We start from the raw sequence: 15,872 nt of genomic DNA, 5'->3' as shown, positions 1-15,872 counted from the left end.
TAGACAGGTGCTGGAAAATTCAACCAATCAATCCATCCCAGACCATGTTCTTCCAATAAGCTCCGTCTTTGGGCGTCTCTTTTGCGTCCGGGACCTGGAACTCCCGGAGGTTTAGCAACGAGCCAGTAGTAGAGAGGATGGACCGGCAACAGCCTAACTTCAGGCTATTCAACACCTCGCCACAAGTACCGAGTACGGAAGCTCCTTAGGCTCGAGTGACAATTTCAGATTTTGGCGAGCATTCGCTGGCTCGTTTGACGCTGCTGAGCCTCTCGACGAGCCCATTCCCGGAGCACTTTTCTCTGGATCTTTCCACTTGCAAGCTTGGGAATCTGATCGACAAACGACACCCCACCTCTGAGATGTTTGTGTTTCGCGACCCGAGTCGCAAGCCAGCTGGCGATCTCGGATGGAGGAGTCGTCTTCTGCTTGCTCTTGTCCTTGAGAACAACATACGCCATCGGCCACTCATTGTCATCCCTAATGAAGAACGGGTTAGTTGGATGCTCTCTCTCTGTCTCTCACACACACATTGCCCCCGAATGAAGATCTCGTACAGATTGATGCCCACAACCCCGACGTCGGCCACGTGTTCATTTTCCAGCAGCTTCGCCTCGAGCTCGGCGGGGGCAACCTGGAGCCCATTCACCTTGATCAACTCCTGCAACAAAGTTAGTCGACGCGACTGGAAGCCGAAACCCAGGTGTAACGCCCTTTACCTTCTTTCTGTCCACGATCCAAAAGAGCCCCTCGCAGTTCGTGACGGCAACGTCGCCCGTCTTCAGCCAGCCTTGGTCGTCGAACAAGTCTTTGGTCGCCCCGGGATTTCTCCAGTATCCCAGGCAAACATTGGGTCCTTTGATCAGGATCTCGCCACGTTCTCCCGTCGCGACCTCGTACCCAGCCTCATCGACCAATTTCGCTTCCATGCCTGGGAGCAAAAACCCCACGCTTCCCGTGTTTTCGACCATGCCCCCGGGGATCGATGTCCCCGTGCACGTCAGCTCCGTCATTCCCCAGCCAATGGTAAATTTGAATCCGAACCGTTGAGAGATTCGTGTCTGGAGCTCGAGGGGGATCGGGGCCGCCCCGCAGACCACTTCTCGCACACTGCTCAAGTCATATTCTCGCACCTCTGGTCTCTTGTCCAACATCACCAAGATCGGCGGGGCAATCTGGAGATTCGAGATTTTGAACCGCTGAATCGCGCCCAGGAACCTTTTCAGTTCGAAGCTCTCCATGACGTAGACGGGGATGCGTAATTTGCAAGCCATGAGAATGGTGTAGAGCTGTCCGTAGGCGTGGTACAGGGGCAGAAATCCCAGCCAGCGCTCCGTGGCTCTTTTCGTGGGCGTCAGGTGATAGCGAATAAAGATCGTCTGCCGGATGTTGGCGATGATGTTGGCGTGCGTTACCATGACTCCCTTGGGGAGCCCGGTTGTTCTGTCATATATCCGTGAGTCTGGTGGACATAAATCGTATGCACGCGATCATGAAACAACAAGGGACCTAGAAGACGTATTTTGACTTACCCGGATGAATAGTTGATCGTGGCAACTCGACTTTCTGCTTCATTCGGACCGTAGTTGTCCCATGACCACGAACTGGCTTTGGCAGGGCTCTCCAGATAACTCCACCAGTCCCGGTAGCCTTGTGTCCGCGCCTCGACTGGGCCATCCGGGAACAAGACGAGTCTCGGTTCCAAACGTCCGGTCTGACTCGCCGCCTCTCGGGCGGTGCTCAAAAGTCGAGGGTGAACAAATATCACCTTGGCCTCCGAGTCCCGGAGCAGATGGACCAGTTCTCCCACCGTGTATGCGGGATTGAATCCGGTGAAGATGGCCCCGAAGCCAACGGTGGCCAGGTAAATCACCGGGACGTAGATGTGGTTGGGAGTGAAGACCGACACGACGTCGCCGGGCTTGATCCCCAGGGCTGAAAATCCTGCGGCCACCCTCTTGACCAACGACAGTAGCTGGCTCGTCGAGAGAGTAGGTGCCTCATTGTCGGAAGAGATCCACAAGGGGACGGTATCGTCATTCGTCCCTGTGGGAAACAGGTAGGATAGGATGTTGGTTTTGGGAATATCCAGAGCTGGAAAAGGGGATTCCCGAGGCATGTCGGAGCGGTCGAGTGAGGCTCCCAAACCAGTCCACAGCGAGCGTGAAATTTTCACATACGAAGAGCCCACATGGATTATACAGCGACAAGTTGCGAGTGAGAAGTCAGCCAAAGAACATCGGACAGCTGGAAAACACCTTGGAGATGCGGTTACGCCGAGGTGGTGGTCTTATTTTCAAACTCCCCTTCGAAGCTCTCAAGTGATTCTTTCAACGCCACGGAAGTACGCCTGCTTAACAGAAGTCACCCAACCCCCCTCCCCCCGGGTTTAGAGTGCCGGTTGTTGGTGACCTACGCGGAAGAATAGCCTTGCGCCCGGCTAATGGATGGGTGGAGGTGGCATGCCCTAAGGGGTTCTCGGTTATGAAATATCCAAGCCTCGTAGCTTTGTATGTGCCTCTTAGGCACCTCAAGCTCATTAAATGGAAACCCATGTTCCGATGGTGCCGTGTATGTCAGACCAAGCGGGGAGGGACAGACATGACCCATCCCCGCGGACGGCCATGGGAGGTACCCAGCAAGACTTAGGCACAATGGCCTCCCAGCCCCCCAAAGAAAGCAGAGGTATCAAGTGGCTGCTAGCAGAGTCCTCGAAATTCACGTCCCAACGATCCAAGCTAGGTGCACGATGAGCGAGAGAGAATATGCACCAGAGTGGCTTGAGGTTTGCCCTCCCCCTCTCCCCTCTAGCCAGAAGCATTGGATAATAGCTCACGGCCAGCAGTTCGAGGCCCAGTTAGGATATCGCCCGCAGCTTCACAGTCCATTGTCGCGCACGCTGGAGGAATGGGGATCGCTTTTGAACGATATATCGGCTCGGTTTTCCTTGCCCCAGGCAGAAACCACGTCCATCAGGTCCGTGGATATGGAGATCGCTCCAGAAAAGATCCCGATCCGTATCTACTTCCCAGAAGACACACATGTCCAACGCAACGTTCCCCTGGCGGTCTATGTCCATGGAGGGGGCTGGGCCATGGGCGACCTTGACACTGAGGACTTTCAACCTCGGACAATAGCCAAAGAAGCTAGAATGGTTGTTGTCTCTGTCGATTATCGTCTCGCTCCAGGTCATCCCTTCCCCGACGGATTGAACGATTGTGTACGGGGAATTTCGTGGACAAGCTCGAATTCTACGAAGCTGGGAGCGACGACGCAAGAAGTCATCGTGATAGGGGGCTCTGCAGGCGCCAATCTCGTCATCGCCTCGGCCTTGAAGATCATCGATCAAGGTCAGAAATCGATTCTGAAGGGTGTTGCGGCGCTGGTGCCTGTGACGGTCCATCCTGACGCCGTACCATTGAAATTCCGGAATCGGTACCGATCCTATGACGAAGAAGCTGACTGTCCGATCGACACAGCGGATGCTATGCGTGACCGAGGTGGCTTTTGGGGTATGTTATCCCCCCGGTGACTTCACAAGTTGCCATGGGGGACTTTGTAGCTAACCATCCCGTGTGTGCAGACGCTTACACGAACGAAATTTCCAGTTACACGTCGGTCTTGTTGCATCCCAGGCTGCACGAAATGCCCCCAACATACATTGCCGTGGCGGAAAAGGATGTCCTTCGTGACGATGGGTTACTCCTGAAACACGTTCTGGAAGAATACGGGTAAGAGAGAGTGGCATATTCAGAGCACTCGAGAAGATCTAACTGTGTGGCAGCGTGCCGGTCAAGTGCGACAGCTACGGAGGACTGCCTCACTACTTCTGGTCTTTCCCCGGGCCCTCTTTGGCGAACAAAGCACGGGAATTCCAGGAGAATCTGTTGAAAGGGCTGGAATTTGTCAACGGATAAGTATAGGTCCACGAAAAGATATATCCCGATAGCTTCATTGAGAAATTTAGGCCGAATTGTATTGTGTACTTTTGGCAGGACATTGGCCATCTTAAGGGCAAGGCTCCTCGCGACACTGTGCGGACCACGATTGGAATCAAAGAGCTGGATTTCAAAGCTTGCAGAATCGATTGTTTGATTCCCCGGAACTTGTTCCTCCAGTGGTTTTATGTATAAAATGATTGTCACACGGCAATGAAGTGCCAGTGAGTTAACAGTCCCTAAGAATGTCTATGCGGCAGTGAAAGTGACTTGAGAAGCAAATGCTCCTCAGAGGGTCAAAAAGCCGATTAATCTATAGTCCATGGACAATCGACATCTCTGATATAAGGGCTCAACCCGTCGATATCACCAGTCAGCATTGCTTTGACGTTCCCATTGCCCAAGAATGCAAATCGATTGCCGGATTTGTATTCAAAGTCGTAGTCTTCCATGCGTGGTTCCTTGATTGTCTTGAGGAAATGAATCGTCTGTCAAAGACGTCAATCAGCTCGGGATCTTCCTGGATATCAAGAGACAAACTCACGGGCCCTGGCCATAGATAGATTCTGTTCTTGATCTTGCCGTCCTTGAACCAACTTCGGCAGTCCTCGTGCCAGACTGTGCCTTTATGAAACTCGTCAAAATGCTGATAGATATCGTCGAGAGCTTGCTGTTTCACGGTCGCCGACAGGATACCCTCCGTCTGGATTTTCTTGATCATCTTGATCGAGTACTCCACTGTGGTCTCGATCCCTGGGAGGAGAGTGCCATTGCTCCATGTGGCGCCAGGTCCCTGGAGATAATATGTCAGATCATCATCATCACCGAGAACCAGATGAAGCGTGGGCCAATGAGACCTACCACGATCGTAAAGTAATTGGGAAACCTTGGTGCAGAGACTCCAAGATACATATTGCAGCCAGAACCCCAGTCTTCGTCAATACTTTTAGTCCCATTGAAGACCTAGTAGTCCACTCGTTAGCTTCGAGAATATGGGGGCTGGTGAGACTGACTTGCCTTGAACGCCGGCTTGAACGCCGGCTGGAAACCTGTCGCACAAACAAGAATGTCCAGTCTATGTTCGCACCCATCAACGACCACTCCTTCGGCGGTGACCCGGTCGACTTCCCCAAAGACCGGAGTGACATTTTCCGACACCAATGCTTCCAGGTACCCATCAGCAGGCGATACCCGTCTGCATCCAACGGACCATTTCGGGATGATGAACTCCTTGAGCTTCTCGTTGCCTGGTCCCAGCCGCCGAATCATTTCCTTGGTGATGACGTCTCGAAACTGTTTCTGCAAGTCCGACCCCTGGATATACATGCCGAACAGGACGTTGATCTCAGCTTCGATCTCCTTGCGGAATCGGAGATAGTATTGGGGGTCTTCTCGGAACCGCTTTTTGTCCTCTTCGGTGAATGTATATTGGCGCTTACCAGGATCCGGAGCATCCCCTCCTCTCAGGGCTGACAGGGCGGCTTTGTGGAGGAGCGATGTTAGCATGAGAAGCTCTCCCAGTACAACAAGTATACTCACAAGCTCCGAACGGCGGGCTGATCCAAGTTGGGCTTCTCATAAAGACATCCACGTGTCCCGCAACCTTTTGAAGCTCTGGAATGATTTGTACGGATGTACTCCCAGTGCCGATAACACCGACTTTCTTGCCTTTGAAGTCGACCTCGTGATTCCACTTTGCCGAATGCATCATGGGACCTTTGAAGTCATGAAGCCCTTGGATATCGGGCCATTTCCACGTATTCAGGATTCCAGTTCCATTGATAAAGACATGTGCCCAATCGTACCATATTTCGTTCGTAGTTATATCTTGGAGGGTGCTGTCGCAACGCTTTAGTACCATCTTCGTGGATCGCTGGCCAACATGGCTCACATGTTCCAGATACCTTGACTTTGGTCCCAATTAATCTCCACCACTTTCGTCCTCAATTTCATGTACTTGTGTAGATCTGAAATGTAGTAGTGTCAGTCCCAGTTTCAACGACGATATCCTCAGCATCAGTCACCGTAGCGTTTGGCGAATCCCTCGAAATATCGCTGAATCTCATTGCCGTACGCAAAATAGTGCGACCATTCCGGGTTGGGATCCCAGGTGAATGTGTAAAGATGGGATGGGATATCGCAGGCCACGCCCGGGTAGGTGTTTTCCCACCATGTCCCCCCAAACTGTTCATTCTTTTCGAACAGAGTCAATTCCCATGAATTGGGCTCCAACATCCGCTCCATCTTGTACGCACAGCACAAGCCTGTGGCCCCGGCTCCGGCACATGCCACTCTTATCTTGCTTGGCTGAGAATGGTATTGATCCAGGACTGCGTACGGCATGATGGGAGAGTCGAGATTTGCATGACCCGTGCCATTCGCCATTGTGGAAAGTTTGGTGCGACCTTTATAGTTACCCTCAGGTTTGATCCTCGTCTTCCCACCACTTTGACTCTGCACAGTTGCTGTCGGAGCTTCTGGCAGAAACCTGCTCTCTCTGCCTCTTCAAGTCGTCGACACATGTTTAAAGAGTCGAAATCCTGACAGGAAGTCACTTGGTGGAAATCTAAGCAGCGGCGACACCATGTAATTTTGCTTTGCCTAAACTTAGCCGATGCGGCAACACGGCTCCTAAGGCATGCCAGACAGGAACAGCTACCTCGTCCATGTCCGGCAATGCCTGCAGGACCAGCGGCGCCTAGTGAAATCAGGGGATGGACTCCAATCTGCCTAACTAGGTATTGGACGGATCATTCAGCGAGTAGCTCCGCGATCATCACCACAACACCGAACACGCAGGCTTCTATAACATATATTCGTTGAGACACTTCCTAGCCACAGCCCTTGTCCTGGCCCAGCAGATTGCGTGCACGCGAAAGGATGCTCTTCGCAGACATCATCCCACTGTGCCAGGGTTTTCCACGGTTGTACTTCAACCCCTCTGATACCCCACGAAGGAGGACAATGCAAGAAGAAAGAGTTTTGAGATACTGATGAGCACTTTACCATGGCCAAACAGGGACGTGCCACCTCGTCCACTGGACGTGTTCGGACATGGACCCTCGACGTTTCGGAGCTTTGCTGCCCTGAAACTCTCCCGTTTGAACCTACCTTCTCCTGGCTAGCGTAGAATCTGCGAAAAGAGGTTAGACTGTTTGTTATAGTATATCGCGAATGATTCAGTGAGGATGCTGTGGCCCACTCGCTCCTGTCTTTTGATCCCCTCGAGGTTTACATAGCTCGGTCATCTGGGGCATCCGCTGCCTCATGCCCTATACTAGGTGCAGAATCCGCCTGGTAAATTCGCATTTTCTCCATTGCTCTTTTCTTATCAAAAGCTACACTGCAGAGGATGAATACTCACAAGGAGTTATCACAGAGATCGCGGCCACGACACCGGGCCACTGTGGCTTGCAACAGCTGCAGAGCACGACGGACCAAGGTAGGACCATTTGGACATCTCTCGAGCTCGCTACTAAGTGGTTTTTGTTTCCCTTAGTGTGTCTTTGAACCAGGCGAGAGCGATTGTACTTATTGCAGGGAGAACGAATTCCCCTGCCTCGTCAGTACGGACGACCGAAGAAAAAAGTACAAGCGGGCAACGCATAGTTCCCCCCGTCACAGAAGCTGGTTGCATGACTGACAGGCCCCCCAGGCAACTGTCCAGGACTTGCATCGAGTCTTTGCAACGACGTATTCAAGTCTTGGAGTGCGCACTCTCCAAGACATCCGCTCTCCCCTCGGCAGTCGCTCACCACGTTGACCCTCAAGATGGCAGCGCCGCGAAGAGCCTCCCGGACTCTTCCAACGATAAAATGGCCGCCTTTGCAAACACCGAGTACATGCCGGTCGAACAGTACCCACCTGACAACGATCCCCTGAGTCCTCAGAGAAACGCATTGCCCATGCCCCCAGGGTCCGGCGGCGCTCGTCGTCAAGCATCTGGCCATGCCATGCGCAATCTCGGGCAGGCTTCGCCCTTGCAAGTACTTTCCGATCAGGATTTCCCCAGGTTCGATGATGTTGTGTGGGAAATCCGAACTCGAGCCGAGCTGCTCCTCCAGAGAATACCTCCGGCGAGTCAGACCTACTTGATGGACCTGTACTGGGAACATTACAACCGTATTTTTCGCATTGTCCACAAAGAATCCTTCTATCAGGGCGCGAGCAATCCCGGGTCGCCATCCTACAGTGGCTTCTTGCATGTCTGCCTGCTGGCCATGGGTTTTACCTTTGCCGACAAGTCTAGGCCCGATATGCAGAGGTTTCTGGCATCGACGCGTGAGGGTGAAAGCACACTCCACACGGAAGCCCGAAGGCTAGCCAAATATGAGATGGATATCCCCGGCGGCCTGTCCAGCATTCAAGCTCTGCTGATTCTGGCGGATCTGGAAAGCGGCGTTGGCAGGGACGTTACAGGCTGGATGTATGTAGGTGAGTGGAGGGAGCAGATCCAGTTCCCGGGTTGTTGTCCTCATACCCAGACCCTGGCCCTCAATGCACCTTTGTTGTCCGGCACTGGGTCGACCGTTGGCTGAATCTGCGTCGACAACGCGTGCAGGGATCGCAATTAGATCCGCCTTTGAGCTGGGCTTGAACGAAGAGAGCTCCGAGGCAATGTCTGAACAGCACCGCTTTGAGAGACGCATGGTGTTTTGTGCGTGCTTTCTTTTTGATAGGTAAGCAAACCTTTCTCGCACGAGGTTCACTCTTGATGACGCTACGGACACCAGATTTTGGGCCGTGTATCTTGGACGGTCACCATCAATCAAGCCATCCGACATTGGATACACTGAATTGACCCCAATATCAGCTCCCGGCAGCGGTTCCAACAGTCAGACGTCGGCCCAGGAGGTGCAAATCTATGAGAGCTTGGTCCAACTGGTGACCGTCTATGGAGAAATCTCAACCCTCCTCCGTTCCAATCGATCTTCTTCTGAGCCTGACATGCTGAAAATGGCGGACCTTGCCAAAAGCCTCCGGATGTGGCGTGAAAACTTACCCCCGAGCTTGAACTGGACGCCAGAGAATTGCCAACTGGCCACCCCGGGCTTCTTTCTTCTCCAGTAAGTAGATTTGTGTCTCCTGTCCTTTGCAGCGCCGGCCTAACGATCGCCGTTCAATAGTCAGCAATACCATATGGCTGTGATCTTGTTACATCAGCCTCTCGCCCACAGCGACAGCTCGCGGCGCCAGCGGCAGGCGGAGCCCGGCGTGGATCCGGCCTTGGTCGACGATGTCTTTCCCCAGTTGTCTGCTAGACTCTGTCAGAAGCACGCCTCTTGCATCGCCAACATCCTCGAGAAGTACTACCACACTCCTGGCAGAATGTATCCGTGCGGCACGGCGCTCCTGACCGCCTCTACTGCCGGGATTGCATTGGTCAACGATCTCACCAGCACTCAACAGAACAAATATGAAAGTCCTAGAGCGCTCCGACAGGTGCAAGTTCTGATGAGTGTGCTAGGTTCGATGGGTCACAAATACCGACGGGCAAACCAAATTGCGAAGTCCTTGGGAAATGTGCTGATAGATCGCGGTTGGAATTTCAGCGGCGTCACGAATCTCTCAGGCACGAATTCTCTGACCCTAGGGCCCATGCTGATGTCTCCTCTCGAAATGGGCCAACCACCTCAGATGGCACCACCGCAGACCCAGAAGCTCATCAATGCCAGCAATAGTTCCTCCATCTTCGACGGCATGACGGAGGAGAACACTCCAGGAATCGGGCACAGCTCGCAGGACCAGCGATCCTCGGGCAGCAATGGGTTTGCCGTCGACCAAAGGAGCTCCACTGATGGCAAGGGTCAGTCGATTCTCCACGATCTCAGTCCAAGCTTGAATGCTTGGATGATGACTGACAGCATGGCGCTCGATACGACCGTGTTCGAAACCGCGACCGAAGACTTTTTCTGAAAAGCGTCCGTCTCCAATGGACCGCAAAGTTCCTGACCATGAAGGATGGGGAACGGCAGACCATCCGAGGTAGACCTCTGATCTGGGTGCCATGCAATGAGTCATTTCCACATTTCCACGGTCGACTGAGTCAGTTCTTTCGGGTGTGGTGCCGAACTCGGTGGATCATGGACAAGCTTTCGAAAGTGCTAGTTCGCGGGAAACGGTTGGCAGTTGTGGTGCACAATGTTTATGCGCCGTTCACCCACACAGATTTTTGGGTGGAAATGAGAGAGCTGGGAGTAATGCGAGATCGACTACATAGGCGCTGTGGGACAGAACAGGGGCAAAATAGATGTAACGGGGCGGTATGGTATTTTGTAACTAGGAAGGAGGCTGGGAGAGTGTCCGACAGCTTATCTATCAACCATGTGTGTAGTATGTGCCACGGCGCTAATGGCGCAGGAGCGCACATTGCAAGGTGTTACTAGTCACGCTAGTAGACTAGTCTCTAATTTAGTACGGTAGTGCCGCCACCTCTTAGCCAGACACCCAGAGTAACAATGTTTCTCCGGGTGCGGAGTCCAGATGACCTTCATTTTCAAGTAATTTACTTTACTTACTTAGATTTGACCGGTCGTTTACTAAGTGACGTAGAATTACTATCAGAGAACCTACGTATAGACGACAAAAAACTGTAGGACCTCAATCATACTCAGGAAATGTATCTAATAGTCTACGCTAATAATCCTGCAATTGGTGCTCAGTAGAGGTACTGTTGGTCTGCCAAGTGGTAATGGCGCTACCTTACTGGACTAGGACTGGTCTATCAACGTGACTAGCTACTAAATCTGCTGGTGCGCCTAAGTCAATCTCTGCCGTCGTTGATTGGCGTCCTCGGGGGCCATGTACCCCGGACTCCAGCGGGGGAGGCCAAGTCCAGCAAGCAACTAACTACCGAAGCCCCCAGGTTCCCCAGCTTTGCTTTTCTCCCCCCGACGGCCATGTCCCTTGCTGCCCATATCGTTGCTGCGTCCTTCCCAGCGACCATCCGCGGATGTACAGACGTTCGTTGGATGGCCCAGCGTCTCTGCGACACGCGCCCCAGCGAGCAAGCAATATCCCCGACTTGAGTTCGAAAGAGTGAAGAAGTGTGAGTGACGCGACCGCCGAGCAAGCATGACAGACCCAGCAACGCCGGTTCCGGGCGACACAATCGAGGGAGAGACGCCAGCAGAAGCCAGGTCCCTTCGAAGGAAGTGCAAAGCCTCCACAATGGACTCGACGAAACTGATGAGAAAACGCGCGACCGATCGAAGATCTCAACAGGCGTTCCGAGAGAGGACCAAACTGAAGATCGCAGCTCTCGAGGAGGAAGTTGCCAGAATGTCCCAGAACGCGGAAAAGATGAGCCGGGAGCTGCACGAAGTCACCCTTCAGCGAAACAGCCTCAGCACCGAATGCCTGGAGTGGAAAGAGAAGGCTAGCCTGGCCTCCGAGCTAGAGGCTGAGGTCCATGCCATGGCCAGGAGACTCGACCAACTACGAACCAAAAAGCCCTTTTCAGACGCCGAACTATCGTCCATACGACCCTCCTTGCCCGCAGGCATTCTGCCAACCATCCACAGTGACATGACCCCGAGAAGGTCTAATCAGGACCAAGATGCGAACGACTACGCCCTTGCCCCGAGCCCAGCAAGGAGCAATACGAGTGCTGCAATGGAGACGCAGTCTTCGCCACCTCTCCCTCAGCCCAGTGGTCTATCAACGTGCGAAGGACCAACGGAGAGATCGGCGTCGTATGAAGCCACCAGGTTTGCTCCAGGAGCAGCTTGTCTGACGTCGTTTCCGCATCCGCAAAACGTGGACGTGAGAACCGATTTTCTTTCGGAAGGCGTCGGTTTCGACCCGGTTTGTTTCCCAGTCTCAGTGGGCCACACCTCTCCCCAACATGGGGATGCACATATTTTACGGCGGACCAGCCAGGACCCGTTGAACGACGAATTATCCGAGCCCGTTACTGCGGATGAAGTGAGCATCGATCTCTCGGCCCACGGGGCAACAGGAGGTACACACACACACACCCAAGTGCCGAATCCAATGCTCTTCCGGAACACGAAGCTAACGGCTGCTCTAGATGTTTCGGCTCGCAGTCCTGTACAGGTGCCGGACCCTTCTATCCCCGATGAAATGCAGCTCCAGCCTCTTTCAACCGAGCAATCCTCCCGCTGGCCGGGTGGGTGGAGTCCAACGTCCAGCAACCAGGTCGACCTCTGTGAGCAGCTTCCGTACAATCTCAAGCCAGTGATACCCTCGGATCGCATCCTGCAGGGCCTTATCGCGTCTCAGCGAGGTGCGGCTGCAGAAGGCATCCCGTGGGATGAGCTGCTGGGCCCTGAGCTCCCCTGCTGGGACGTCCTTGTCGGCGCGCCGTCCAGACTGTGTGGCCATCCTATTTGTCGAGCCGTCTTTGACATCGTCAAAGCCTACACCGGCTATTCACGCCTCCCGGAAAGGGTGGCCTCGGTCTACACCATGTATTCATCAGTGATGGTAGGTCTGCCTGACACCTTTTATTATTCCACAAGACCACCATCTAAACGCGCGTCGTTCAAGTGGCGGCTTAGTCTTCAAAGGAAGAGATTCGAGAAGATGCCCTTGTGGATGCGTCCACGGGCAATCCAACTGCAAGTGGCTCACCCTGCGTGGATGGACCGAGTTCCATGGCAAGTCCCCCTTCATCCTAATCGTGCACTCGGGCCCGGATCTAACTTGCAGCGCGCGTCAGGCCGTCAGTGAGAGAAATCCTGGTCAAAGACCAAGAGCTGTATCACGTCGAGGAGTTTGGGGCTTTCCACTCCACCTCCGTCTCCGTCAACTGGCCCTATTCCTCGGATTGTGTGCTCATCACTTCGCGTGGCAGTGCGGCCAAAGAAGACGAGACGGTGCTGAGTCTGAACCCGGCTTTCGAAGAGCACATCCGAGACCTTCGGAACTGGACCATAGGTTCTCGATTCACACAGAAATACCCCGAGCTCGCTGCTGCAATCGAGCAGGATATCGGCGATGGCTCTATCGAAGAATGAACGTGCCCGGCCACCGACCGTGAACGAAGGGCCTTCAGCAAGACGATATCTCCAGCTCTGATGAATCTGAAAGAAAATGTGAACGTGAATCTGCACCTTTCTGCTGTTGAAGTACAACAGCATTCGACGCTTGCATCTTATTGCTAAAGAGTCGCGAGATATTAGTGCCCCTGCAGAATCTATGGGTGGGCTCCCGATTGTTTCTGTTCGCCATCCAGCGAGAAGGCCGCGGGAACGGTTTTGCAACGGCCATGCTAAACAAAAAGTGGTGCGACGGCCGTCAGTCGACCATTTGCGAATGCTCTACATCAAACTGTGGAAAGCCAAAGTGGATGTACGCTGCCTAGTGCTCCGGCTTGTTTTCATGATGTCGGTCACATTTTCTGGGACGACAATCTCATATTTTCTCCGTGACTTCGAGCTGGCTGAGTTCTCGCCACGGCGTCGCGAGTAAGCGAACCGTCAATCTGACGACCGTGACCCCAATCGACCCTCTAAGGTGTATCTTGGATCTCATTACACCGAGAGAGGCCCCAACCGTCCTGCTCCCGGGATCCCTTGGGACTTGCCTCTGAGGATCAGTTGCAACGCCCCCAGCTTGAGGCTGCGCAGGGACGATAGCCAGGACTAGCTACGTGCAAGAAGAAAGGCGCCTTGAACACACTTCGGCCATCTATAGATCTCAAGCTCAGTGTATAGTGCTCTCCACCACCTCGGCTCACCGACCTCACAGTCTTTTTATCTCTGGACACGTTTCAACGTGACGTTCAGTTCCGGCTTCTCCCACGTGTTGTAGGCCTTCATGTACTGCATCTCACCTTCAGGTGACCACTGTGGTGCCCCGTCGGAGGACACAATGTCGAAATGCCAGAGGAGTCTGCCTAGGATCAGACGCATCTCCATGTAGGAAAGGCTGGATTGAGCCCACCCTCGGGTTAGCCAGGGGGAGCCAGATCGGGGTCACGGGGGCGAGAGCCTTACTGTTTCCCGATGCATCCACGAGGTCCAGTGGAAAATGGCTGACTAGCCTTCTTATCATCTCCGGCCCACTCTTTGTCGATCCAGCGTTCGGGGACGAATTCGTCGGGGCTCTTGAAATTGGCGGCACTATGGGTCGCGGCCCACGCGCCGACGCCAACGTGCACGCCGCCCGGGACCCTATCACACATCAAAAGTTAGCCGGGCACAAGGTCGGCCAGAACAAAGGCCAGGCATTCTGGAACACTGACCAGTGGCCGTCAATGGTATCTCCGTTCTTGGGAACTTGGCGCATCAGCGCTGTGGGAAGCGGTGGATGGATGCGAAGCCCTTCGGACAGACAAGCGGCAAGGTAAGGCAGTTTGGCGAGCTCGTCGTTGGTGATGTCGTCCTCGGTTTTGAAGGCATCCCGGATCTCGTTGGCCAGTTTGGTGTATACCCGTGGGCTCTTGAGGAGCCGGGCCGTCAACCCGGATAGTTCATTTGCTGTGGTTTCACTTCCGGCAACACTTTCCTGGCGTCAGTGCCAGAACAAAGGTGGGGGAGGGGGAGATTTGAGGAGCTGATCACCTACATAAACAAAGCGCCGTTGACAATGACTTCATTTTGCGAAATCGCCCCTCGCTTCTGCTGATCGAGGATGTACCACGTGAAGTCTTTGTGTTGTAGCTTGGTGTTTTCAAGGCGTCTGCGGCCATGGAGGCTACCGTTAGCGGGTTATGACAGGTAATAGTACAGGCCATAACGATTTTTGGGGGGGATTGGACGCCACCTTAGGACTTTGTTTTGACTCCACAAGAGGTGATCGCGACGTCTCGCTCGTTTCTCCTTCGGGATGAAATTGACGAGGAAGTTCTGAATTGTCGACCCAGGCTCGGCGAAGCGCCTCGTCGCCTGCTCCATTGCCCCGGCCTTGACAGTCTCGTAGATGAGAGCCACCCATTCGTGGAACTGGCCTGTGGTTGAAGGGACATCAGCAACGTCTTCCGAGCATTTTGAGGCATAGAAGATGGAGCGTTTCCATACATACCTTTGTCGAGACAGCCAAAGGATTCCCCAAAGGCCAGGTCTCCAATGATGTCAAACGTGGTGAAGTTGTACCAGTTGACGAGATTGAACGCTTCGCCTCGGTCGCACATCTCGCCGAGCTTCTTGATGAATAGATTGACGTAGACCAGCAAGATGTCCTCCTGTTCCATCAGAGCCTGTTGGCTGAATGCGTGCGACAAAGCACGTCTTTGCCGGGCATGGGTCTCGTCGTCAGCCATGGTCAGCGTGCTGGCGTTGGGGAGGGGATCAACGGCGCCCACGTGGATGGAGCTCTTGTGAAAGTTTGCATGGCCTGGTCTGTGACCGTAGATGTCGTTCCACGCTCCCGATGTGTTGAATGACAATTCGTTGGGTGAGACTCGCACCACGGGGCCGTAGATATCGTGGAGTTTTTTGTTTTCCATGGGCAGTCGGCCTCGGAGGAGGGCAAGAATGCCCGGAATCTGGGGATCCCTTAGCAAAAATGCCTTTTGTTGTTCCTCTTTCTCCCCAAATGAAGCCGTCGACTTACTGGAGAGATTGCATTGATCTTTGGTCCGGGGAATTTCGCTAATGGATGGAAGTACAGACGGTATACCCCAATGAGAATCGTATAGGTCAATATCTTTTCTTTTGTCAGTCCGACTCTCCAGGATATCTTCTGCTGCTGCTATATGTTCATACCGCAATCACAGGAAGGCCCACTGCCACCAACACCCTCTCCTGGATTCCTCGGACGGCTAAACTCATGGTCAGGAGATTCTGCGAGTGAGCTCAAAGACAAAGAAGGAAATCTTGATTGAATACGAGGAACAACTGTTATCAAGTGCTTGGGAGCTGATGGCTGCCGCAGAATCAAGCGTATATCATATTCTATTCTGTTTTCGTCTCTTCTGGTTTTGTCGACTGTCACTGACTCATGTGTAGATCCAGTGCTGGGGTTATT

At 53.5% G+C, this 15,872-nt stretch overlaps 6 protein-coding genes across 6 annotated transcripts; 3 read left to right on the top strand and 3 right to left on the bottom strand.

Moving 5' to 3' along the window:
* Positions 1-224: 224 nt before the first annotated feature.
* Positions 225-2,119, bottom strand: Z517_11602 (uncharacterized protein; the record flags this gene model as incomplete). The annotated part of the gene is made up of 4 exons (XM_013423186.1): positions 225-480; positions 558-661; positions 720-1,443; positions 1,533-2,119. 4 exons carry the CDS (start codon positions 2,117-2,119, stop codon positions 225-227), a joined length of 1,671 nt encoding a protein of 556 aa, XP_013278640.1.
* A 630-nt stretch (positions 2,120-2,749) lies between these two features.
* Z517_11601 (uncharacterized protein) lies at positions 2,750-3,917 on the top strand (the record flags this gene model as incomplete). Its single annotated transcript, XM_013423185.1, has 3 exons — positions 2,750-3,512; positions 3,584-3,731; positions 3,785-3,917. The coding sequence occupies 3 exons, from the start codon at positions 2,750-2,752 to the stop codon at positions 3,915-3,917; spliced, it is 1,044 nt and encodes a 347-aa protein (XP_013278639.1).
* A 329-nt stretch (positions 3,918-4,246) lies between these two features.
* Positions 4,247-6,323, bottom strand: Z517_11600 (uncharacterized protein; the record flags this gene model as incomplete). The annotated part of the gene is made up of 7 exons (XM_013423184.1): positions 4,247-4,426; positions 4,483-4,731; positions 4,800-4,881; positions 4,948-5,419; positions 5,478-5,776; positions 5,830-5,905; positions 5,963-6,323. 7 exons carry the CDS (start codon positions 6,321-6,323, stop codon positions 4,247-4,249), a joined length of 1,719 nt encoding a protein of 572 aa, XP_013278638.1.
* Positions 6,324-7,753: 1,430 nt separating this feature from the next.
* Positions 7,754-9,854, top strand: Z517_11599 (uncharacterized protein; the record flags this gene model as incomplete). The annotated part of the gene is made up of 4 exons (XM_013423183.1): positions 7,754-8,372; positions 8,500-8,617; positions 8,672-9,004; positions 9,065-9,854. The coding sequence occupies 4 exons, from the start codon at positions 7,754-7,756 to the stop codon at positions 9,852-9,854; spliced, it is 1,860 nt and encodes a 619-aa protein (XP_013278637.1).
* Positions 9,855-11,012: 1,158 nt separating this feature from the next.
* On the top strand, positions 11,013-12,919 carry Z517_11598 (uncharacterized protein; the record flags this gene model as incomplete). The annotated part of the gene is made up of 4 exons (XM_013423182.1): positions 11,013-11,901; positions 11,971-12,386; positions 12,450-12,582; positions 12,630-12,919. 4 exons carry the CDS (start codon positions 11,013-11,015, stop codon positions 12,917-12,919), a joined length of 1,728 nt encoding a protein of 575 aa, XP_013278636.1.
* A 738-nt stretch (positions 12,920-13,657) lies between these two features.
* On the bottom strand, positions 13,658-15,676 carry Z517_11597 (uncharacterized protein; the record flags this gene model as incomplete). The annotated part of the gene is made up of 8 exons (XM_013423181.1): positions 13,658-13,832; positions 13,901-14,077; positions 14,149-14,406; positions 14,472-14,585; positions 14,670-14,853; positions 14,928-15,390; positions 15,459-15,551; positions 15,611-15,676. The coding sequence occupies 8 exons, from the start codon at positions 15,674-15,676 to the stop codon at positions 13,658-13,660; spliced, it is 1,530 nt and encodes a 509-aa protein (XP_013278635.1).
* Between the last annotated feature and the right edge of the window lie 196 nt (positions 15,677-15,872).

This window comes from Fonsecaea pedrosoi (genome assembly GCF_000835455.1).
Source record: "Fonsecaea pedrosoi CBS 271.37 unplaced genomic scaffold supercont1.8, whole genome shotgun sequence".
Lineage (NCBI taxonomy): Eukaryota > Fungi > Ascomycota > Eurotiomycetes > Chaetothyriales > Herpotrichiellaceae > Fonsecaea > Fonsecaea pedrosoi.
Note: the sequence above shows the minus strand (reverse complement) of the source record. Positions and strands in the feature narration are given on the sequence as shown.